The sequence below is a fragment of the Takifugu rubripes genome, chromosome 11 (genome assembly GCF_901000725.2).
Source record: "Takifugu rubripes chromosome 11, fTakRub1.2, whole genome shotgun sequence".
Classification (NCBI taxonomy): Eukaryota; Metazoa; Chordata; class Actinopteri; order Tetraodontiformes; family Tetraodontidae; genus Takifugu; species Takifugu rubripes.
This window is the reverse complement of record NC_042295.1, coordinates 1,913,490-1,938,746: the sequence shown is the minus strand read 5'-3', so window position 1 is coordinate 1,938,746 and position 25,257 is coordinate 1,913,490. Positions and strand designations below refer to the sequence as shown.

General features: G+C 53.2%; 2 protein-coding genes across 3 annotated transcripts; both read right to left on the bottom strand.

Moving 5' to 3' along the window:
• Positions 1 to 4,634: 4,634 nt before the first annotated feature.
• pou2af2 (POU class 2 homeobox associating factor 2) lies at positions 4,635 to 9,849 on the bottom strand. The gene is made up of 5 exons (XM_011618089.2): positions 9,323 to 9,849; positions 8,736 to 8,836; positions 6,203 to 6,242; positions 5,823 to 6,121; positions 4,635 to 5,727 (listed from the first exon to the last, which is right to left on the bottom strand). Exons 1-5 carry the CDS (start codon positions 9,330 to 9,332, stop codon positions 5,308 to 5,310), a joined length of 870 nt encoding a protein of 289 aa, XP_011616391.1. The 5' UTR covers positions 9,333 to 9,849; the 3' UTR covers positions 4,635 to 5,307.
• A 7,494-nt stretch (positions 9,850 to 17,343) lies between these two features.
• zbtb44 (zinc finger and BTB domain containing 44) lies at positions 17,344 to 24,954 on the bottom strand. Of its 2 annotated transcripts, none has more exons than XM_003977018.3 (6): positions 24,660 to 24,954; positions 22,032 to 23,136; positions 21,854 to 21,938; positions 21,566 to 21,717; positions 21,102 to 21,402; positions 17,344 to 19,849 (listed from the first exon to the last, which is right to left on the bottom strand). In XM_003977018.3, the coding sequence occupies exons 2-6, from the start codon at positions 23,098 to 23,100 to the stop codon at positions 19,453 to 19,455; spliced, it is 2,004 nt and encodes a 667-aa protein (XP_003977067.1). In that variant the 5' UTR covers positions 23,101 to 23,136; positions 24,660 to 24,954; the 3' UTR covers positions 17,344 to 19,452. The 2 variants fall into 2 exon arrangements, with proteins under 2 accessions (XP_003977067.1, XP_011616392.1); XM_011618090.2 differs by having other exon boundaries at positions 19,682 to 19,849; positions 21,319 to 21,402.
• Between the last annotated feature and the right edge of the window lie 303 nt (positions 24,955 to 25,257).

Here is a 25,257-nt window from a genome sequence, read left to right as displayed (position 1 = left end):
AGCAAAGTGACACCAATAAAATCTCGTTTAGATGCCGCGGGATTTGGATTGAGGATCTCATTTTTGCACACGAGATGCCGCGAGATTTGGATTGAGGATCTCATTCCGGGGGCGCGCGCCTAATCTCTGGATTTTTGCACACCCTGCAAAGACAAGGATGCTGGAATATATGAAACGTGCACGTACCATCGCGGGTCCGTAGTAGTCTGCGTCAGAGGAGAGGCCGTGACACCAGGGCGACGCGGAGCCGCCGTATCCGCCCCCGCCGCCCTCCAGGCCGCCGCCGCCGCCGCAGTGGTCCCCCGCCGGCAGCACCCGGTACCCGGACTGGGGGAGGTCGGCAAAGACGCCGTCCTGCATCTGGATGCCGCACCAACTGTCAGCGTAGGGGAGCGGGGCCGCGCGCAGCTGGAGCGCACGCGCGTCAACAGCTGGCGGAGCGGCGGTGGGAGCGGCGGGAGGAGCGGCGGGAGGAGGGTCCAGGTCCAGGTAGCGACCTAAGCGGAGGAACAGAGTCCGTGAAGGCAGCGCAGCCTGATAGGCTCCCCTCTAAATTATGCTGAATTGGTAAATAAATGCATTTTGATGCGTTTGAGCCCCGATGTGTGTGTGTGTGTGTGTGTGTGTGTGCGTGTTTGGGGGGGGGGGGGGGGGGTCATCTGGATCTGCATGATAACACGGTGACATTTGAATGGACCTGTAAACTCGCCGCGTGATGCTGTGATGGCATCAGCGGCGCATTTGAATGTCGCCATAAAAGTCGCGCGGCTGTTATTTCGCCCGTTCAGGGTCCTTTTCACCGCCGGCGCGTCCACGTGAGTACCGGTGCGTTCGTCTGCCACACGCGCGGCTCTGATAGATATGGCTGGATCCCCCGGGATTCATGGGGGGGGGGGGGGGGGGCGAGGAGCCGTTTGACTGACGCGTATTCGCGCTCCGGTTCTGGGCTCGAATGTGGGGAGGTCGAACTTACCCGTGAATGTTGAGGCGCAGAGTTCCTGGAGCTCCAAGCATGCCTGGGATATCTGGGGGGGGGGGGGGGGGGGGGGGGGATAATGGGGGGGGTTTCTGAGTTCAGGTTGCTTCATGAGAAATAGCAAAGACAAATATGCGCTCAGATTTTGCGCCTCTCAGGGGCGGTTTAATGGTAAATAGAGGAGAGGAAGGGAGGGAGGGGGAGGGAGGGAGGGAGGGAGGGGGGACAAGGAGGGAGAAAGTTACCGTTTTGACTTTTTTGCTGTTGGCCTCGCGGGCTCGGTGCCTCTGCAGCAGCTCTTTGACGGTGGTTTTCACCCGGACGCCCTGGTACACCCTCGGCTTATCTGCATGAAGACAACAGCGCCGCCGCAGCTTATCAAACAGTCGCTGTCCAGGGACAATAGCGGGCACGCTGACGGCCTCACGCCCCCCCCCCCCCACCCCCCCTCCCCACCGCTCCTCACCCTCCTCACAGCGGCACTCCCTTTAATACCACAACGTGTGTTTTCTTTGAATTAAACAGATTTTCGTTTATCAATCCAAAACACCGAACTCATCCGCAGTGAAAACTGGAAAAAAAAGTGTGTTTTTGCACGCAAACACCTTCCGACATAATGTGGATGTTTTGTATCTTTATGAATAAAGTACATCTTAATCTTAATCTAAAAAAAAGAGAAATGAAAGTGAAATCTGGGGTTTGATTTGAGTTGAGCTGCGCGTAAAAGCGCATCGCCGTCGGGTCCCGGCGCTCCCCGAGCCGCGGCACCCCGCTGTTCCCGGGCTGAGCTGCCTGTTTCCGGCAGCGCCGCGCTCCGGCCGCGGTCCCGCAGTGTGTTCCCACCGCTGCCGGAGCGCGACCTGTGGCGGAGCCACGCTGCACAGTCCCGGAACAAAAGAGGGGAAAACCGGCGCAAAACGCCAAACCGTGAGTACGCATGAGTGTGTGTGTGTGTGTGGGGGGGGGATTCCCAAACCAGAACCAACCGTAAAAAAATACCACGATTCGGGCAGATTCGCAGTCGGGAATAAGCGAAAGATCGTTTTGATAAAAGGGGGGCAAAAATGCGCCGCGGGCGAACGCGTGGGACGCGCGAACAAAGAGTTGGAAACAGCTCGAGAATAAGCCGCTAAAACGTCGAATTGGTTGCTCGGAGTTTTAGTTGCACTTTGGCTCATTTCGACCGGGACAATTCCCACTAAAATCCCATTTTAAGGCGTCGCGTCACCCGGCGCCGCGAACTCGGACCGCGCCGGGACGATAAAGTTCGGGGTTTTTCCGAACTCCGAGACCTCAGCTTCTCTCGGTTAATATTCAAATCCCTCCTGCCCCCTTTTAATGCCCCAGTCGGGTAATATGGCGCAGTTATCGACGGCGTATTTCCTATAGGTGACTTCGATTAAGGAACTGGGAGACGACGCATAGGTGCGCGTAATGGGGGCCTGAATGCGTCATGTCAGTGACGAGCGTTTGGGGCAAAGGGGGGACACGAAAAAAACAAAAAGCCGAATCTTCTGCTTCGGAGATTCGCCTGATAAATATTCATATCAATTAATGCTGTTGGATGATTTGGGAGCGCGGCGGACGGCGCGGGGAGCTCCCGCCGCCGACACTTCCCCCCCTCCAGCGCGGCTCCCCGCGCCAGCGTCCTGGTGCGCGCAGGCAGAGCGCACAGACGGCTCCATCGCTGCTGTCACGCACTCTATTAAGTATTAGCATTAACCTAAGAGACAGGACGCGCGGCAGGTTTGAGCCGCGTCTGTGGCCAAAAAATCCCCCAAAGTGTCTGAGAAAGTTGCGTTAAATGCGTGTTTTAATGCGGGGAAAACCAAAGTGGATTTCGTCATACAGGAGCCAGGTGTCATTAAAGTGTACAAATGTGCGTCCTCGCGTGGTTAGGTTGTCTAAGTCTCCCCAGAAATGAGTTAAACTACAGTGTTAAAGTGGATTTCCAGGCAGAGCCGGCGCAGCCGTGCACGTGACTCGGCGGTGCGTCTAATTCTGCCTCTAATCAGCAGCTCTTTTCTCCGTTTTCTCTCTTTCAGCAACGGAAAATGCCGCAAAACACATTTGCAGGTGAAAATCCGAGGTCAAACTCACCAGACATGACGACTGAGACGAGCTGCGGGGACCTGGAGCAGACCTGGGAGGCTCTACAATGTCCTTCTCTGCCTCAGCAAAAATGGCCAAGAACGAAATTTGCGCAAAAGTCTCCAAAAATCTCGACACAAACGTCTTCCAGCAGACTCAGAGCATACAACAATATTGTAATATAGCTGGGGACATATTAGTTTGAGATTTTCTCCCTCCATGCCTACTATTTAAAACCCCTAGAACACAATGATTTGACAATGATTTGATTGCGCGTTACTTTCAATTTGAATATTCAGAGGCAGCGGACTTCTATCGATTTTTCATTAAAAATCACCACGCACGGACGTTGTTTAGGGTCTACTTTAATGTAATACAGGCCATTTTCACACTTTGACCGAAAAGAAACCGTATTTTGATCAATTTTATCCTCCTTTTGCAATATCAGAGCATCACACCCCCTTATTGAGCACTGCAGCTCTGGATGCGCCCTGAGCGCGTGCCTGGCACCGCAGCTCGCCCCAGATGTGCCAAGGCGCCCAGACTGACCGCTGCGCGTGCCCACATCACATTCCGGCATATTTTAAGCTTTAATTCGCAGAAAGACACATAAAAATGTGGGGAAAGTGGGCGTGGCATAGTGCAGCAGCCATCTTTGGGAGCGAAGGCCTCGAGCCGCACTCACCTGCGGGAGGCTGCGGGAGGCAGAACCCGCAGCCGCAGAGCTCCGCTGCGGCGGGGGACCGCAGGGAGACTGTGCCCGATGGGGACGGACGCTCCGCGGGACCCGGGTGGGTTCTGAACGGGCCCACCCGGGCCTGAACCCGCAGTGACCGGCTGACTGAAGCTGCCCCGCACTCACCTGTTTAATATTCCAGGGTTTAACGATTCCACCCAGTTTGGCCCTGATGACGGGTCCTAACGGGGCAAAACGCGTCACAATTCCAGCGAAAACGTTATTAATAAGTCAACTTTTATTGCAGCCACATTTGCATTTTATTTCAAGCAGTTGAAATAAACGTGACAACATTCATTAGGAAACAAACATCTGGACACATTTCACTCTTTAGTTTTCTCCCGTAACTATCACCCCCCCCCCCCCCCCCCCCCCCAGGTGGGTTCCTTTATTATTACAGACTAATTGAGCCGGCTGACGATGTTTATTTTAAAATAATAGTGTTTATTTTCTGTCTCTCCGCAGAAACGCACATTTCTCAGCCTCACCGCGGCCTTCCTGCGTCTCGGTGCGCGTGTGCGTGAGTGTCCGCCGCATCTCTGAGGTGAACACTTGCTCATCCGTCTTTCTCTGCTCTGTCCCAGCAGCGGAGACCTCCGCAGGACTGCGGGGCCGCTCCCGCAGCCGCCGCAGCGGCGCCCCCGTGCGGCCGCAGAGCAGAAGGCAGCGGCGACTCCAGGTTATCAGGTGATTAAACGCATCAAAATTCATTAAAAAATAATGTTTAACAGAAGCAGCAGGAAGAATTAACTTTACTTTTATCCCGACGTTTAAATAAACCGACTTTAATCACAATTTACTTGTATTTATTATAAGTTCTGATCTCTTCTAGTGCTCAATAGTGTCAAGCTGGGACTTTCTGCTGTTAATTAAGGTTAATCAGGCGTAATTAATCAGCTCGCTAAACAGGCAAATAAATCCCGTTTAAATTAAAATAAATGGTCGCCAACAAATGAAGTTATAGCAGAATTAAACTTTACAATTAAAAGTAGGGAAAAAGTCGTTTGTACAAATATTTACAGCCCTTTTTTTACAGCCCAGATTGATTCAACCTTTAATTGTTCTTTTTTTGCTGATATTTTCATCAAAATGCAATAAAAAAAGGGATAAAATGTTGATGTTGAAAACATCAGAAAATTCCAGTGATGGTTTTTGAGCGTTTGAGGTTCAGAACTGTTTTAATTGGTCGTTAAATCAGTTTTTCAGGTGTCGAAACAGCAGAATTTCCGATTTTAAGTCTGTCGGAAAACTTTTAAAAGTCAAAAAGGGAAGAAAAAAGCTAAAATCCCGACCCAACGCGCCCCCTCCTGCTCCTCTCAGCTTCAGTCTTTGTTACGGCGCCACCTGGTGGTCAAAGATGGAACTCAACGAATCCGCGTGAAATTAATTTTGGATTAAAACGAAAACAACAACAACGAAAAGATTATTTTTTTTCGTCCAAAACGAAGTCCAGATAACAAAACATCGGGCAGCTGTGGGAGTCTGTGTGGACCCCCCTCCCTGGTCAGAAGGCCCTCCTGACCTCGTAGGGGGACCAGGAGTTCATTCCGTCCTCTTTGGGCCAGCAGGGGTGCCCCTCGCCGTCGGCGCTGAGGCCCACCTGCCCCTCCGGCGTCTCCTCCGTCCCCATCTTGGACACGAGGTCTCCGATGGGGCTGCTCATGTAGGGGGGGCAGGGGAAGGGGGCGGAGGCCAGGGGGTAGGAGGTGCTCGGGGTTAAGGAGTGGTAGTGGGCATCTTCCAGGGGGTGCAGGGCGTAGGGCTGACCGCTCATGGAGGAGGAGCGGCTGGGGGAGCGGTACTGGGACGGACTCCCGGGGGGGTCTGGGCTGGACATGGAGGGTGGAACAGAGGCCAGGCTGGTGGGGCACAGAGGCTCCACCTGGGACACTGGCTCTGGGACTGACTGGTCCCACGAATCCCTCTGAAAAAGACCAGAAAACTGTGACGGGAGGTCCGACAAACCAAAATAAACAGCTGCTCCTTCTTCTTCTACCCCCCCAGACGGACCCGTCGTACCACAAACAGGTGCGAGGACTCTCCGACGTAGCTCGGCAGCAGGGACGAGAGCGCCGACGAGGGCAGGAAGGAGCCTCCGGGGGCGGAGAAGGCGGCGGTGCTGCGGTACTCGCCAAAGGCCTCTGGGTAGTAGCTGTCGATGAGCGAGGGGTACCCGCCCACGGCGGCGGACTCGCAGGACAGCGGTTTCCCTGCCAGCGTGGTGGAGTAGACGTCCGGCGAGAACTGCTTGTTGGAGAAGTCCGAGTCGGAGATGAAGGGGCGCCTCATGCCGTAGTAGCCGGGCAGCACGTGGGAGCCTGGAAGGAGAAGGAAGAACCGTCGTCATCGTAGGAGCAGGAGAAGAAGAAGAAGCCTCAAAGGGGAGGAGCGAGTCTGACCTGGAACCTGGACCAGGGAGGATGGACTGGGGGAGCCGCCCTGGGGACACAAGCAGAGAGCCGGAAAACATCAGCACCTTTCGGACTTCTACTCCAGAGCAGGGTCAGGCGGAGGGGTAGGGGCCAAAGCCACCCGTTACTATAGCAACCAAACCCAGATCTGGTTTTGTTTGTTTGCGTCAGTTTGTTTCAACTCTTGTACGAAATAAACTTTCCTTGTTCCTCGAGCTGCTTTAATCTGGTTTCTGGCGTCCCTCAGGGCTCCATCGGAGGGCCGGTCGTTTTCTCCACGACCTTCTGACGCTCGTTAAACTGCACGTTGCTGGTTTGTTCTGGACTCTCTGGGCAGGAAGTAGTTCTGGAGCCTTTTCTGATCCGTCTAGACCGAGGTCGGGTTTCCAAAAATCTGCATTTTGGGGGGGGGGGACCCTGGAAACCCTGATCAAAGGGCTCCTGGGAACGCCGATGTTCCACAGATGACCTCCGTCATCAACGGTCTGCTTCCTGCTGTGGAACCAGCTGCCCCCTCAACCCGGAGGGGCGGCGCTCCTCTTTGCATACTGCTAGCATGAAAGGGCCGATAGCACGGCCGCGGCGGCCGGGAGCTAACCAAATCCTGAGGGCAGAATTTGAATGTGATTTGCAGGAGCCAAGACTTCCTCCTGCGGCGCGGCTACGGCTCAGTGCGGCTCCGAAGGGAGCGTATGGAAATCAGCTCAGGACGTTCCTGGACCCTCCCGTTCCAAAGCTCTGAGCTCTGACCCCCCCCCACGCCAGGGGGGGCGGGGCTAGGGGGGACCAGATGTGGCGTGATGATGTAAGAGCTCTGCGTGCTGCCGTGTCCTCACACGACCGGGTCAACTCTGGTCAGGGTTTGTTCTCAGCTCAAAGCTCTTTTATTCCCTCACATTAAAGGTGCTAGCAGCTACGCCGCCGCCGCGTCACTAGGCCTCCAAATGGGTCACTGGTCAAAATGAGCTTAGCGCTAGTTCCATGTTTTTAATGCTGTTTTCCAACCTTAATTCCTCAATAATTAAAAAAAAAATGCTTCCTCAACATCTATAAAATTGTTAGCTTATGCTAATCTAATACCCATATGTATGATAGCTGCAATGCTAAAAGGTGGTTCGGAGGGCCGAAGCAGATGAGTGACTAGTGGGGAGACTCCGGCTAATTAAAGCTGCCGCTTGACGACGCCGTATATTAAACGTAGCGTGAGCTACCAGGGCTAGCTAATTAGCTCATTTTTGGCATTGATACTCAGTCGACACCTCAGCTAGCATTAGAGGTCAGTTGGCCACACACGGTAGCTCAGAACAGCTCCAAATAAAATATTTTGCTCCAGGAGCTCTGTGAGTGTTAGCATTAGGACTTAGCTAAGGGATAAAATTATGTTGTTGTTTTTTTAAAAATGATATATTTTAACCACCACGGACAGAAATCGTAGCCTGTTTATTTCTCCTTTGTTGTTATCTTTTAAGAAGTGATGCTAACGCTTAAATTACTGGTATTTGTTTTAACTGACTGAATTAGACAAGCTAATGTTTCATTGACGTTCTCATCACTAACGATCAAGTTCAAACATCTGGAGCTGTTGTCATCTCCTCTGTTTGACCCCTGACGGCCACATTTGCCTCCTTCTCCTCCTCCTCCTCCTCCTCCTCCTCCTCACGCTGGAGGTCGCAGATGAAGCTCGGACGGCGAGCGCTGCTTTGCATCAAAGGCTAGGCTACGCTAGATAAGGCCAATATCCGAGCATGCAAATCTTTTTGTCTTGGAACCAATAAAAAGACAAAATCAATGATCTGACAAGCAGCTGGGGCCGTTAGCAGGTGCGCCGCTAAAGCTAACAAAATGCTAAAGTGAGCTCACGTGTCCCCCGTTGGGGATGGTCGTGAACTGTGGTTTAACGTTTGAGTCTGTGTACACGAACCTTTCACTGCATCTAATGATATTTCCTTTTGTTCGCACTTGGCCCCGCCCCCTCAGGCCCGCCGCCGCCACCGCCGCTGGCCTGCGTAGCTTTAGTGTCGGCATGCCGACGCAAACAGAAGACAAACAGGGAATCTCTGTGTGTCAGAGGGCTTTTGTGGGGATGAAAAGGCCGTCCTGCTTGTGCGAGCGGGCGTCTACAGGCTGCGGTCGCCAGCGTGATGGCGTGCGTTTCTGTGGCAACAATGGGAGGTTTGTCCGCCGCGGGGACAATGCGAGCCGGCAGGTGCGCACGGATCAAACTTTGCATAGGTTGTCCATTCTTCTGCTCCCGTCCACCTCAGCCTTCCCACCCCTCCTCCACCTGCGGGAGCTCACGGCGGCGGCGGCGGCGGCGGGGAGCATTGTGCTCCTTTGTAAGGTCGGCGTAGGGGGCGGGGTCACGCATGGCTGCTCCACAAAACAAACCAAAACATCAACAATGGCGACACCAACGGAACGGCGAAGCACGGCCGCCGTGTTTGGCTTGGCGGGACAAAACGTGGGGACAGACGGACAAAAGGCGGCGTTTGCTCGCCGTGGCGGCGGCGGCGGCTCTTACGTTGTATCGGGGCCCGGCGGTCTGCCGGGAACGTTTCTCAGCCAGGAGGTCTTTGACCGTGTGCTTGACCCGGACGCCCTGGTAGACCCGCTTGGAATAATCTGGAATACAGAAACAGGCGGTGAGTCCCCGGAACAGTCGGACAACAGTCCGTCCAATTTCCCACAAACGAGTCGTCATTTGAATGCGCCACAGTTTTAGCGGCGTCCGGGAACGCCGGCGTGGGAATATCATGGAAATGCCAGGGAACGCCATGCAAATGGGGTCGCCGAAATGAGGCGGTTCACACCGACGCAGAAACCCGAGTGGATCCGACAAACTTCCGATCAATCCGGCAGATTAAGACCTCGACATTCCCAGCAACACAAAAATCAATAATCCCTGCCGAGAGTTTAAAAGCAAGAATTCCGAACCTCTTTGCCCGTCTTTACCTTTAAAACGCGAAAACTTAGCTGAAATTGGAGGAAATCATCAACGAGGACGGAAAAATTAGGAGAGTTTCCGCCCGTAATTAAGGATTAAAAGTAATCCGGGGCCTCGGGAGTTCCCGTTTTCCCTCCTGAGCTCCGGGAATGAATGAAACTCACCTGCCTCCATGGTCCTGGGCACACACACACACACACACACGCGCGCACGTGCGAACACACATCCACACACGCCAGCCTCTCTCTCCTCTCCCCGGCTGTGGTAATTCCCGGCGTGCAGCACCGTTCTGAGCGTGGCGCGGCGGCGGCGGCGCCTTTAACTCCGGCGTGAGGAGGGCGGCACTCCGCCGCAGCCGCCCGGAGGCAGCGTTTCAAAATGACCTTTTTTCCCCACATTTGTTTAATGCAAATCTTCGGTCGGGACGTTTCTTGATGATTTGCATCCGCAGTGGAGATTAGGAGCCGGAGGCGGCGAGAACGGGAGGCCGCGGCGCTGGACGGCAACAGGAAGTGATGCGCTTCGCCTTTGATCCCAGCGCCTGAGCCGCCGGGCTGTTGACGGATCGGCGCGATCGTGTTTACGAGTCGGTGCCAAAGACCCGAAAACCAAACAAGTGGCTTCGCTTCCGAGCTGGCGGGGACAGGAAGTAGCGCCATGCTAACTCGTCCTCCTCGTCAGCGCCGTCACCTCCACAACCTGCTGACCTTTGACACTCGTGCTGGTCTCATCAGGCGGCGGCGGCGGCGTTCCTCAACCGACACCATCAAAGACACCTGAAAGTTGGAATTTTACATGCGAAATGTTAGCAAATGAGAGAGAAAACACTCCCCCCCCCCCACTCTCTCCTTATTTACCTTAAAGTTAGCTGACAGCTGACGTTACCGCGCCGCTTTAATAGCCAAGAAATAACAATCACAAATGCCAAAAAGTGCTGCTCAGGTTGTGAGACGCTTCAAAGGTGACGGCAGGTCGGGACCTCTGAGCTCCTTTTATTCCTCATTTTAGAATAAATAGTTCTCTGTCACGCCACAGAGTTGGACTGTGACTCTGCCGCCCTCCAGCGGCGGCCTGCGGCACTACAGGTGCAGTACCACGGTTGTCCGCAAGAGGGCGCCAAGACACCGGCGGAGGTGGACTGGAGCGACTCAAGGAGAAGGCGGATGTAAACACAAACACGTGACAGGAGGCGGAGCCGCGAGTCGCCTCTATCAGCTGATCCCTTGTTTGTACATTTAATAAGTTTGTACATTTAATAAGTACATTTAATAAGTTTGTACATTTAATAAGTACATTTAATAAATGTGGCTGAACCAGCTCTTTATAACTACAGAGAAAACTAGCCCCACTGTGCTAACACGAGGGGCCGTTTGGCCCATGCTAACAGCTAACAGCGTGTTTTTGCCATTTAAACCCTCCACATGTGCAGCTTATAAACAGCGAGGTTATTTTGGTGTTGAGGGCTGATGTAATATTCCGCCCCCCCCCCCCATCTGGAACTTTCCCTGGAACTGCTAGCGAGGACCACACTGGCGGCGTTTGGCTAGTTACTCGACCTGGCTGCTGCCGGCTGACATCATGACACCGGCGGTAAAAGCCCTGTCCCTTCCAAGCATTCCGACAAAATAACGGAACAAGCTAGCGAAGCACTCCTCTGATGAGCTTAGCCGCATGACGGCAAAACTGAAGTCAAGCCCGCTTTTTTTCCCCCCTGCTAATTAGCTTCAAAAATAACTCTTAGACGATTGAAACGGATCGCCACATTAGCATCACGCATGGAGGATTGTTGGTATTAAATATGTCTCCTGTCCTTGAGGGATCCGACATGTTGAAAGACTCCTGAGCTACAAGTTAGCAGCTATAATAGCATTTGTTTAGAGGGCAAACATTCAGATAAATGGTGCAGATCCATGGTGGCTATAGCTAGCCAGATTCCCGAGACTCTCAAAAGTTTGGGTTAATATCGGAACCTGCGAATCCTCCGAATAATCGAGTTCGGCCGATTTATTCGAATGTTCGCTGTCGGGTGTTTACGTGAAGTCGTAACAGACGGCACCATCGAGGCTAACGGTGTTTCAGGACGCCGTCTTGGACGGCCAAGTGGAATTTTCCCTGAGAACAGAAGATTCCTTCTCGGATGGGGGAGGAAAATGTTGGACGGGATCCTTCCTGGTTCCCGTGTGTTTCTCCCACTAAAAGGGATTATTGTCCCTTCTATCTCATAGAGTTTTGCTATGTTTGCGAGGTCCGGCTGCTCCGGGCCTTCAGGATTCCTCGGGATTCCTGGAAGATGCGCTTTGCTGAGTTGGGTAACGCTAATGTTTGTTTTGGCACGTTAGCAAGAGCTGAGTGCCGCGGGGAAATAACCGTTTCGCTATTTCCATTCATAAACGTGAAAAAGAGGATCTCAATAAACATCTGGTGAAGGTGACCGTACAGCGAGGCTAACCGTCTCTAAAAGGCTAACGGCGCTGCAAATTAGGAAGAAAAACGACGTCGCTAAAGGCTAATGCACGTGATGCACAGCGCACAACAGGTGGTTGTCTGGTTAGCTAATGTGTGAGAACATTGTAGCTTGATGAAGCTTAGAGCACAATGCTATTGAACTGTTTCTGCTATCGTGCTAGCATTGTGCTGGATGCTAAAGCCTCTAAAGTTGTTTCAGAGCACATGCTAACCTGCAGTGACGGAAATATTAACACTCAGTAGTAACTTTTAGCCTCCGGCTCAACTCAGGAGTCCAGAGCGTCGGATTAAACGGCAGATTTGGCCCAATTAGCAGATTAGCAGCAGCTGTAAATATTTACGTTCACCTCTTGACCTCCTGGGTCTGGATCAGGATTCCAGCGGCGCCTCGCTCGGACCAGGAACCGCCCCCTGCTGGCAGATGGGCCGCTGCGAGGTCAGCGGGGGGGCGGGCCAGACGTCATCCAAGGCCGCAGCTGAATATCAGACCTGGAGGAATGTGTGCGAGGGTGAGAGGTGGAGCACGCACACACACACACACACACACACACACACACACACACACACACACACACACACGCTCAGGTCCACCTGTGGGAGGAGCCACCTGCACCTGCTTCACTTCCTGGGGGCTGAGTGGCTCTGACAGCTTCGGGAGCTCTGACCTGGGATCAGACAGAAATACGGGATTCAGGTGCTTCTAACGAGGTCGGGTGCTGATCCGGAACCTGATCAGGACTCTGGGAGGTCCGTTCAGGAGCCCTGACGCAGCTAACCCAGCTAGCAGCAGTGACGGCTGCGCGCTTTTGTTGTCCGGGTTTAATAAAACTACTGACGACGACCAGACTGACGCGAAAAGATGCTAAATTGGCCGTCAGTCGGTGACCGTCAGTCGGTGGATGTCAGTCGCTGGCTGTCAGTCGCTGGCTGTCAGTGGGGGCGGGGCCAAATGAGCCAATTAGCACAAAGAGGAAGGGAGAGAAAGACTGAAAAGAGGAGGAGAAGAATTCCGGGCTCTTCCGTCAACAGGTGGATTCTTCAGGCGTGTCGATCCTGCCGGGTTTTCTAACCCACCGGGAGCATTTCCAGCCCGGTGGGACAGAAACCCCGGCAGGATCCAGGACCGGGTTTGACACATGTGTTACAGTAAAAGCCGCCTCCTGGATCAGCGCGGCTCCCAGATGTGCCCTTCGAACCGTTCCGATGACGCTGGAAAGCTCGGAACGCCTCCGTTTCGCCGCTCAAACTAACCTCGCTCGCTTCACCTTTGATTACGCAACACCTGCCGGCGTGTTTTCAGCCTCGCCGCGGCTCCGCCCACATTTCTGCCTGTGGCCGCGTTCATTAGCAGCCAGCTGCTCCTGACCCAAGGCCGCTCCTGACGTCAGCGCCGCTGGCGGAGGACCGGCGCTCATTCCTGAGGAGAGGAGCATCCAGAACCTCCTCCTCGTCTGTTGTTTACGAGCTCCATCTGCTGACCCACATACTGAAGCAGGTCCAGAGCGAGAAGGTGCTGAAACGGTCCCGGGACGTTTGTGGAATTCTGAAGCGACCGGGATCGGGGAAAAATTCCTCCTTTCATTGGTTCATTTTCCCCTCTGATGAGGAAGTGATGTCGCTGTTTTTGAAACTGTCAGTTGTAGTTTCCCCTCCACAGACGCGCGACTGTAAACGGTTAACCGCGCTAGCATGATGTCATCGATGCTATCCTGTAGCTATGGATGGAAATAAAGACGGCTCGATGAGCACAGACGCGGCTAACGCTGGAAATATGACAAATATGAAGCTGTGGAGGAGCGCCAGCGCTACCCTTAGCGCACATTAACGATAAGCCGTTAGCAAACAGCTAGCAACCGCTCGCAGGCCCGGTAGCCTTTCGCAGGCGCTGTCAATCGGGACATTTTCCTCGTTAGCCTGCCAATGGATTTTCTGTCTAAATAAAGTTGTCACTATATTTTTGTACCACTGACAGTTAGCGGAGGCTAGCTAGCACATATGCTGGTCGACTGGAAAATGTCGCAGGTGTCGCGGGAGGTTTACTGTCGCCTTCCCAGAAACGCCACGGAAAGAGTTCTGGAAGGATGGAACAAAAACTCGTCTTATGTGAGCCGCTGGAGACGCTAACGGCTCGTCCAAGTACCACAGCGCAAGCCGAGAGATAGTCTCCGTGGCAACGGTGGGGCTTTTTTTTCCTGAAAGCTCTTTGGCTGAAATCCTGGACCCGTAAAACTCTGACTGGAATGTTTCAAAAGTGACTCATTAGCGTTGCTGCTGCTACGTAGCGCCGGGACGCTCTCAGAAGAATGCTAATACATTCCAGAGAAATTAGCTGTTTCCGCCCCCCTTTTCCGTTGTGTTACAGCAAACATGAGTCCGTCGTTGACTCATTCCCGCTCTTTGGAATCGGCGATGACTCAAATCTCACTGTTCCAACTTTAGCTTAGCAGAGTTAAGCTAGTAGTTTGGTATCAAACATTGGTTGTTTGTTGCTTGGGGGGGTGAAGAAGAAGAGAGAAAAAAACCAATAAAAGCTACATTTTTCAGAAATGCTAGCACACGTGCAGCCTTTAGCTTCAATCCCGACGTTCCAAACAGACGTTCCCAGAGCGTTCCGCACGTTTCTCCCCCCTTTTTTTTTTTTCTACATCCCAGGATTTTTGCACATTTAAAAATTAAACACATTTTCAAAGGTTCCAACAGCAGCTGGGGGCGGAGTCTAGACCGTGACTTCCTGTTAGCTTCTGAGGAAACTTGCTGGGGTCGTAACCAGATGCAGATCAGACGCAGCCGACACGTGTTGCTGCCTTTGAGGGATGATTTACGGAGCGGGAATACCAAGTTTCCAGGAAATCTGTTCTTTTTTAAATAAAAAAAAAACAAACGTTCTTTTCTGTGTTCTAAGTGAAGGATAGAAACAAAGAAGATCAAAGGGGAAAGACATCATTCATCTCTGCGCGGTTTTAGCCGCAGTTTTAACTCGATAGCGTCTGGCGTCAAATTGGCCACGTTGGCAGAGAGAAAAATACAGAAAAATATAGAAAAAAAACCTGTTAAAATAGCCGCTAATAGCACCTGTAGCGCCCCCGGTGGCCGACGGCAGCTATAACACCCGCTTGTTTTTACTTTTGTCACTCTAGTTTTGACCAAACTGGACTACTATCTAGCTTAGTCACCCCAGTGGCTGCTACAGTAGTAGCTTTAGCTTTAGCCATTAGCAAGGACGTTGCCTTTCAGAAATCCAGCTTGGCAACGCAGAGGAAACTTGTCTGAAGCTGTAATTTACGACGAGAACACGTCGCCCAAACGTCTCGGGGCTAAATTCAGCTGCTGGCTCGGCTTTAAAGGGAAGAGCGAAAGCGTTTGGCAAACGGCGGCGCCGCTAAAAAGCTTCACATTTTGTTTGTTGAACCAGAACAAACTGAGGCTCCGGCTCGGGTCTATGAGGGCTCACGTGGACAGCAGGTTCTGGGAGCCGGGTCCCCTAGAGTCCGGACCCTCTAGCGACCTGGCTCGGGAGCCACGGAAGCACCGGAATACCAAGCTAATGTCGCTAACCTGCACTGCCTGGACTTCTGGGACGGTAGCTAGCCGGTTAGCGCAGCATGAACAGAGCTCGGTACCACTTTCCCGTTTGGCTAAAACTGGGATGAGCTGTTTAAAAGCGTCCCGGCAGCCAACCAAGATTCCGGAGCCAAATTCCTGGGTAATAAATCAGGCTTATGTAAGCAGCGGGAGCGCCGCGAGACAGCCTCACGAAGCACGCGCTTCCCAAACATGCTAAACTGTAACCAGACTTCAAAGCCGCGACATTTCGGGATGTTGGAATCGCCAAGACGAATGCGAGGAGTGTCCGCGGCGGCGTTCCGTGTCTCCGGTGGAGCCGAACGCCGCCGCTACGAGGTTTCACCAGGTGTTAAAGTCTCCGGGCGATATTTAACGTCGGGCTAGGAAACATATTTCGTAGAGACAAAGTGGAATCATGGGAAAAAACGTTTCCAAGCTAATGAAGAAATCTGGGATGACTTTGGTCGGCTTATTAACGTAATACGCTGTTTAGGCGTAACGCACGAGATGGGCGGGGCCTAACGTAAAACCCTACGCCACCGTCTTGTGTTGGTAGCTACCGCGTAGCGTCATGCTAACCATGGTCAAAAATCCACGACACGGACGACACGGTTTTCCCTCGACTCGCCGCCTGATCACATGGTTCAGTTGCAACAGAGGATCCCCAACCCGCCACAGCCCGACATTCCCAACTCCGGGAATACCGTCTGTTCTTTAAAACTACGGTGACCCGTCGGTAGCTGCCAAGTAGCACCCTGGTGTCAGGAAGTTCCCCAGTGGAACGTTCCATCACGAGGGCAGGAGGGGTGCTGACAGACCTCGGAAATCCACGGATCCAAACAAAGGATCCCGGAGCTCTTCCCTGTCCTTCCCTGGCCTCCGGGGGCGTCAGCACAGCCTTCCCAGAGTGTTCACCTCCTCTTCCTTCCTGTAGCCGCTCCGCCGTGGGACGTCACGTGATCGAGGAGGATTTTACCCTGGAATGACGGCTGGATGTTCCGTGTCTGGCTAATTTGAGGGTTTTCCGACACGAGAGAGGAAGATTAAGGTCCGGAGCCGTAGTGGAAAGAACCAAACAGCCAGCACAAGTCTGGGAAGCTCATCAGGAATGAATGGAAACTGACATAATACTGTAAGTGAATGAAGTGGACGTGTTTGTGGTGCGGCACACACACACACACACACACACACACACACACACACACACACGCTGTGGAAAAGGGGGATGTCTGTCAACGCTGCCTCCACCTTGGAAAGTTAAAAACATAGATTTCGCAACGTCGGGAGCGTCCGGCCGCCCTGAGGTCATTCCGCCCAACACGGAGCTCCAGTGTCCGACTGGCGCCCGATGACGGCCGCCACACGTGGAACGTTCCGCTCGATCCGACCCCTACGTTGATTGGGAATATGTGACAGTCGTTTTCTTTTCCTGGCAGCTGGAATCAAACGCCCCCCCCCCCCAAACGTAAACAAGCTGCGAACGCATTTTTGGCTGCGCGGGACCGAAGCGAAGGCCCGGAGTTACGCAACGGAGCGGCGGCGCGTCCAGAGTCAACGGCGTTCAGCAACGCTCCGTCTCGGATCGTTACATAATCGGAATCAGAAATATTCTCCGTCTCCAGGGACGGTTCTCGGAAGACGGGCTTTCCTTTGATGTCCCTTCCTCGGCTCAACAAAAGCTCGGTATAAAGGGAGTAAATTAGCCCCATTAGCGACCCGGAATCCTCAAATCATCGGAAAATAAGAAGGGAAGGGAAGCCCCGCCTCCTGGTGGGCGTGGCGCTCTTTAAACTACATTAAAGTCCTTTTACCCATCAAAGCGAGTAGCGCATACACCGATAACGCTAAGCTTAGACCTAGCCGTTTTTGCCTGACACCAGATGCCAATGCTAGCGATGCTAGCCAAAGTCGATTAGCAAAGTTACCGAAAGCAAAGGCGGAGCAGCTGGAGGCGACCCGGAGCAATCGGATCAGCCTTTCAGGGGAAAATGGGTGTTGACAGAAGGTCAGGAGGCGGGGTTTAGCAGGGGGCGGCATGCTAGCGGAGTCGAGTTTCATCCATCGTTAAGTCGAAGCGATTAGCAGCTACGCAGAGTTGGTTTAGTCCGACTTGAACAAACCAACCGGCTCCCCTCGATGACCAAAGAGAAACGGGTTTAGACTAGTTTTTTATTTACATCTGGTACTAAAAAAAAAAAAAATGATATATTTATATATTTCAAAGGGAAAACAGGACATCAGAGCCAGAACACGATCAAAGAACAACCACAAAGTCCAAAATACAGAGTCGGCTTTTCAACACGATCCAGTTAAAACAATCAACACCACAAAGGGCTTGGCCCCGCCCACTTTTAAATACAGTATCAAAGACACGGAACACAACACCTGTCAGGTGGTCGTCAACAGTAGAAAGGATATGCAACAGCGTGTGAGTGTACGTACTTTTCTATAGATTTATATACAGTCACAACGTTGGCCACGCCCCCAAACTAAACGCCTCTATTCACATTTAACAAGAATATCGGAAGATGCCAGAAAACAGCAAAGATACAAAAGTCACCAAAAATACAGTGTGTATAGAAATATATACGCACACACACACACACATTTACATATATATATATATATCTATATATATATGCCAATATAAACAGCTACCGCGGTTTTATCTTCGGACTGGAAAAACGTTCTACAACATCGAGTTTACGCTAAAAAAAGGCATGTTCCGAAAACACTGCACACAAACGGGCAGAAGAGAAGGAGGCATGCTAACCGACGCTAACCCCGCGCCGTCAAACGCACATGCTTTAGCTAACGGGGGCGGAGCCTCTTTTGATTTGACCTTCCGTCACATTTCAAGGACACGAGAGAATACATTCGTCTTTTTTTCTTTTCTTTTCTTTTTTTATGAGTTAGCATCTCGACACAAACTTAGCGTCCATTTATTGCACACAGTGATTCACAAAAATAATCTGGGCACTTTTCTGACAAACAGCAGCATTTCTATATAAAAAAGGTTAGTTTGTTTACAGACATCGGAGAAAAATGGATGAAAAGCAGGACGTAGAAATGGAGGATAGAAAATTTTCTCGTTAAAATCGGCCATTGTGCAACTGGGGTCGATAGGTCCGTTAGCTAAGGCTAGCCTCTTAAACAACTTAATCCAACGATTATCTCTTTGATCCGTGTGCAACTACGGATTGCCGCTGCGAAATCCGACAATATTTGGTCCTACGGGAACGATGATTTTCTGCCGGTTAAACCGGGCAGCGCGGCACCTAGCGCCGGCGGGATTAAGACAGCTCTCAGTGAATGATGGGGGCAACGGCTACTTTAGCCTTTACGCTGCGAAAAAGAAAAAAAAAAACACGTCGCAGCTTTCGTGGTGCAAAACGTGACACCTAGCGGCTGAGATAGCTGCGCTGGCTTTAGATTTCTTCCCAATTTCTGTTAGCGATCTTCCTCGGAGGTTTTAAAACGCAGGATTTTCTTAAATGCTAGTGTCTTGTAGCTGCTATTTTTTTTCTCTCGCTATGCTGTGCAAATCTGGGGAGTGCAACGTCTTTTTAACCCCAGAAAATATTAAACTCGGGGTTAGCGGGGGGGTAAGCCGATGACCCCTAGCATCGGCTGCTAGCTGTTGCTAATGGAGACGAGGGATACCCAAAAACATGTGACGGTAATAATCATAATCTCAACACTTCTGACCACTTGAGCTCGTACATAAATGCTACATTAGCGTCGAGGAGGAAAACGCTACAACCTGGACGAGAAACGTACAAAGTTTTGATCTTTTGAAGCTAATTTTTATGATACAGATGATCGAGTCGACTCATTTCAAGTTTTTAAAATCGATTTAAGGGAAAGGCGAAAGGGGAGTGGCTAAAAGAAATGCACACAGCGGACGGTCGTACGCACAACAGCTGACAACCAGCATCCAAATACAAAACTAGCGACAAGTGTTAGCAGTATAGATAATAAAGACATTGAACACTTCAGCGACGCCGCTGACGGGAACGCCGTCCCGGGAACGCCGTCCCGGCCCGACCAGCTAGCGTCACCACGGGTCAAACACCACGATCACGTTGATTCCGCTCAGTTCGCAAAGACTCCGGCGGCCGCCTGGCTCACGCAGGAACTCTCAGGCACTTTGCTAAAAAAGGGGGTGGGGCTAACGGCCGGAGGCGGGCCGATCGCCGCCTCGCTCGTCCCACGTCCTCCCGTGTGGCGTGATTGGTCAGCGGGGGCGGGGAGGTGGCTGGGATCACTCCGCGGTGATGGAAGCCAGCTGCCTGCGCCGCCGCTCTTCGTCCGGAGAACTCGCTCCTCCGCCATTGTCCGTCTTGGCCTCCGCCGCCACGTCCGCCTTGGGGGACCCCTGGACCTCCAGGGGGTCCAGGGGCTCCGGCGAACGGAAGTCGGTAAAGTTCTCACAGTTCTGCGTGGAGGAGGAGACCTGGGCGATGACGGGCAAGTGGACCGAGGAGGAGGAGGAGGAAGAGGAGGAGGAGGAGGAGGCTAACGGGGCCGCGGCGGCGGAGGAGGCGGCGCAGCCGCCCGGGAAGGCGCTGGGATGCTGGGACTCCTCCAGTTCATACTGGACTCCCAAGGCCTCCTCCTCCTCCTGAACCTGGCTCAGGTAGTCGGGCACGAGGAAATCACTGCAAAGACGGAAACAATGAGTCCTTCTGGAACCCACACAGGCCTTTTTCTTCAGCATTTTCCCAGAAATATCACCCAAAACTATCGTTTAAATACGTTGAGGCCACGTTTAGGCCTCTGAGATGGTTTGAAAGCACCACACACACACACACGCACACACACACACACGCACGCACGCACACACGCACGCACGCACACACACACACGCACACACACACACACACGCACACACACACGCACACACGCGCACACACACACACACACAGGTGAACTAAACTAGCACTAGCTCCTCTGGGAGGCTAAAGCCGCTCCCCCTTTTCTCCCCGTTTTTCCGACAACTCCCAGACGCTCCTGACCGTTCCTGTTATATAACAGAGGAAAGAAGCAGCTCGTGGAAACTTTTAATTATTAAACCCCTCTGGGGCAGAGATGACAGCTGAGCGGCTCTGCGCGATCAGCAGCTTCCATCTCCGAGTCTCCTTTGTTTTATGTGGAGCTGAGAGGATTTTCCAGGCCGTTACGATCCCAGACCTGCTGCCGTAAAAACCCGGGAGTCGGCGTCCGCGCTCGAGCGCCGCCGACCTGTGAGGGCTCGAGTTGATTGGGAAGTGGAAAAGTCTGAGGAGCGAAAACACTCCCGGCTGTGCAGCCGCCGCGGCTACTGTTTAAAGCTAATATCGGGGAAAATCCATCTCCGTGGAGACAAACACACTTAAGGTGCATTAAGCTGCTGTGTGGCCAGATGCTGGAACACACACACACGCTAACGCTAAAGCACGTGTGACGGTGCCTCAAGTTTGATACCAAACGTTTGGAAGGATGCTAATGCCAAGACAGCTGCTTAGCTTAGCATAATGATGCTAAGTTTTTGACCTTCCCAGGTGGATCTGGACAGGCGGTTTAAGGGACTGAGCGTTCCTGACGGTGCATACTTGTTATATTACCCCCCGTTTATGCTATACATGCTAAGCTAACAGCTGCGTATTCCCATCCACCACCTTAATTTCCATCCACTTCCTGTAGAAAGAGAAAAAAGTGAAGCTGGGCCCTGGAATTAAATGGAATGAATGCAGACACACACGCCTCCACCTCCCGTCAGTCATCTCAGTCACGACAGAAGCAAAAGAAAGCAGAACAGAAGCAGCGACAGGGTGAAATGGACCCGCGGTTCTAGAACCCAGACTGCAGTAACGTTCTGATCCAGGTGGGATCTGAGTGAATGATGGGGGCCAGCGCCCCGTGACTCCTCACCTGCTCTGGAAGTAGTTTGCTAGTTCGGACGCCTCATGGTTCAGACTCCTCAGGTGTACAATTAAATTGCCAGAGTTGGTGAACATGGCCCCGCACGTTTTGCACTCGTAAATCCGCGGCTTGCGGATTATGTGTCGGGAGACCCTCATGTGGTGCTTATATTCACCGAAGGACGTGAATGTGGCGCTACAAATCTGGCACCGGAAACAGCGTTTACCTTCGTGCTTCAGCCGATGCATCTTTAGGGAGTAGGCCCGTGTGAATTTTTTCCCACAGCGGTCACACTGGAAAGGTTTAATGCCTGCGGGAAGATGGGACGGAATGGGGGGGGTTAGCATCCGTACAGCAGCGTGCTAACACCTGGTTTCCCAGAATGCATCAGTGCCCCTACAGAAACCTGCTGCACCACCAACGTTAGCTTAGCGGTGGGAACCGGCTTTGACGGATTAATTCCGGGGACCTACCGGAGTGAATGAGCATGTGCTGCTTCAGGTTTTGAATGCGTGTGAATCTGACTCCGCAGGTGGGACATTGGAAGGGTCTGTCGGGCCCGTTGGTGCTGGACCGGGCCGAGGGGCTGATGTACAGGTGATACGGGTACTGAATCCCTTCTAACCTGAAACACAGACGCCGTCAGAGTCAGTCGATCACAGCGGCAGGCAGGACTCACTCATAGTGCGTCGTCTGTTCTGGCACTTCAGGGGACGCCTAAATTTATGAGGCGTGGCTTCAAACGCCTGCTCGGGACGCACCTTTCGTCATCCTCGGCGTGGCTTCCGCTGTTCGGGGCGTTCTGCATGGAGGGCAAACCTTCAGACATGCCCTCATCCATCGATCCTGCGGGGAGGGGGGGGGGAGAATTAGTCAGATCGGCAGTTCAAATGCTGCAGTACCACCGGACACCTGTAGGGGGCGGTGAAACGCGGATACCTATAGACGAGGACTGCGGACTGATGAGGAGCTCTTCCTGGACCTGCTCGCTTCCAGGAACCGTCTGCTGGTCGCTCAGGGAGCTCTGAGAGGCACTGACCGGCTGCGGAGGTTCCTGGACCTCCTCGTCACTCAGGCGCTCCACTTTCACCCTCACGTCTTCCTCCTCCGCCGCCACCGGCGACGACGCCACCTTGGAGCTCTCGCAGGCGAGATAGTCGCCGAGGCGCCGCGCGACCACCACCTCCGACGTCCCCGCGGCGCCCTGATCCAAACAGCGGGGGCTCTCCGGGAGCTTCGCCTTGTCGGAGTGGAACCGCCTGTCGATGCCGAAGGGAAAGGTCCACGGGAAGGCCAGGGAGGACTCCATGGGCTGGGCGGCGCCGTCGGAGAAGGACGGCGAGGGGTTGGGGATCTGCGGGGAGGTGGTGACCATCTGCGCGCTGCATTTGAGCGGACTCTCGGGCGACGCCATCGTCATGAAGCTCTTGCGCTTCCGCCGAGACTCGCGACACACGGGGACGTTCCTCTCCATCACGCTGCAGTCGGAGGAGACGGGGGACACGCTGCCGTCCAGCGGCGTCATGGCGCAGTTGGACGAGGCGCTCTCCGCCGGCGCCTCGTGCGCCTTGTCCACCTCCATGTTGCCGTTGCTGCCGTTGTTGCCGCTGCTCGGGCTCCACAGGATACTGGACTTCATGAACTCCGAGCACGTGCTCGCCACCGCGAACATCTGCATGTAGCTCGCCGCCGCCAGGACGTCGATGATGTTCTCCGTGCTGATGGACAGCGTCGACGTGTAGGCGTATTCCAGCAGCGGAGCGAAGCCGCTGACGGTCACGTGGTGGAGGTCCAGCACGAACTTGTCCTCGTCCTCCGGCCGGCCCAGGAGCTTAGAGCGGAAGAACTCGCTGCAGCAGGCCAGAACCACTTTGTGGGCCAGGAAGAGCTTGTCCTGGACCCGGATGGTGACGTCGCACAGGTGACCGTCGTTGCGTAAGGCGTTGAGCTTCTCCAGCATCTCCTGGCTGTGGGAGCTGGAGCTGTGGGTGAAGGTCTTCGCCCCCATGGTGGAGTCGGGTCTCCTGTGAGCCGGAACCAAGTCCTGCAGAGGAGTTAGAGGAGGGAAAACTTCGGATTTACGTCAGATCGGCGTGGAAACAGAGACATCAGCCTGCGCCACATCGTCCCGCCGTAACGCTGGTGGGTGATGGACTGAGGTGCGCTTGGGGGGGAGGTTAAGAGAGGGTACGGAACAGGGGGGGGGGGGGGACAAAACGCCGGGTTACGTAAGAACAATCAAAGCAGATGCGCAGCGATGCGAGCCAGCCCCATGTGGAGGCCAGGGCACTACAGGATGCGCAGCAGCTGTCTGGACTCTCTGAGGCATGAGATTTTCCATCAAACAAAGGCTGAAGTGAGGGGCTCTCGCAGGGAGCGCTCGCTCCGCTTCACGCTCAGGCCCAAGGAAAAGTACACTCGCTTCCGCGCTGCCGCGGCTCAGCCAAGGGGGAGTGAGTTATGGATCAGGTCTGTGCGGGAGGAGCGGGAGGGGGGTTGGAAGCCCATCCAAAGACCCATACCTGACTTAAAGCCGTGGAGAAATAATCCATCAGAAATAACACACTTCAGACGGCGGACCTGTTGCCGCCCGGGGAACACAGAAGCTGCGGATTGTGAACAAGATGGAACTCAAAAGACATTCCCAGGCCCCAGTTATCCCATTAGCAGAGTCAAGCGATTTCAATGGTTACCTGGTGGAGTCAAACTTTATGGCGAGTTGGATTCCTTTTTTTAACATAAAATAATGCACATTTGCTGTGACACAAGTGGGCACCTGGTCGCTAAATAAAGGGAGTGACTTGATGCTGTGTTTAGGGAATAATAACGATCCATGGATTGAGTGAAGAAGCTTTAAAACACTGGCATGTTTGGGTCCGTGGAACTGGGAAAAGCCACCAAAAAGAGCCGTTTCGGGGGCTCGTTGGCAGGGAGGCGTAACGTTAGCCTCAAACCTGGCACCTCTGTTTCCATCATATTATGGAAGAATATCAGCGCAGATCTGCATCGTCACGCACTGAAGCGGAATTCTGGGGGGGACACGAGAGGACAAAGGCTGCACACGCACGTTTGTGTCACAATATAAAACTACAGGAAAGTGGATTTAATTTATTCACTCTAGCAAACGCTTGCTAGTCGTCACAAGTTGACGCAGCCGCGGAGGAGTACATCCGGTTGGCTTTCAAAATAAAGCTCACGTGACGTAAATGGCAAAGAAAAGCATTGAATTTTACTCTTAAACGTGTCTATAAACCCCGCACGTTCTCGAAGATGTACACACGCATACAATCTTAAATATTCCGCCTTTAAAGGGACACTAAAAGCGGCCGATTCCGCTTCGCTGTTTGGGTTTATTTTGAAGTCCCGTCATCCGAGTTTCCGTTTCCACCGCGGTGAAACCGACGCAGCTGTACGGCGGCTAGCCGCGGTTAGCTCCCGAGCTAGCGCTAGCGACAACGACGCACTTCGTCTCTTTGACAAGACCGGAACGCAGGCGACAACGTCGCCGAACGGCAGCGCTCGCATCTGGGATAACGCTGTCGGGCGGAGCCGGGGAAGGGGATTTACCTTCTCGGAAGGGGGCCAGTGGTTGTGTCTGGGCCTCTGGACGCTAACGGCTCGGCTGACAAATAAAGCAGCGGTAGCTGAGGACAGCGGTGCGCTCTGCCGCTTCCCTCCGATCACTCACATTCCCCCCGCTTCTCCGGCTGTCGTCCGCCCACCAGCCGCCAGAAACACCCAATTAACCCCGGGCCCAATTCACATCCCAACAGGTGCAGGTTGAAAGTTTAGCGGCGGGTTTGTTTTTCTTTCCATTCCTTTGTGCCCGCCGTTGTCCTTTCCCACAATGCAACGCGCGCCTCTAACGGTACCGACCCAGGAAGTGTCGCGTTCAGCCGCGACGGCTGCTCTGGAATTCCGACTTTTCCCAACAAATTGGACCATTCCCGTGGCGCTTCCCGCAGCTGTGCAACGTTTTTACACCATCCCCTACTGTTCTTCATCTTTAGGGATGTTGGAAAGAACCATTTTTATTCCTCTGGTGAAATCTGGCAGCACAGAACCTCATCTAGATTCGTTTTTCTCTTATTATTAAAGACCAATATTGATATTTACGCACCGGCCGAGGTCTTATCAAGACTGAAATGACAAAATGTCTCTCAAT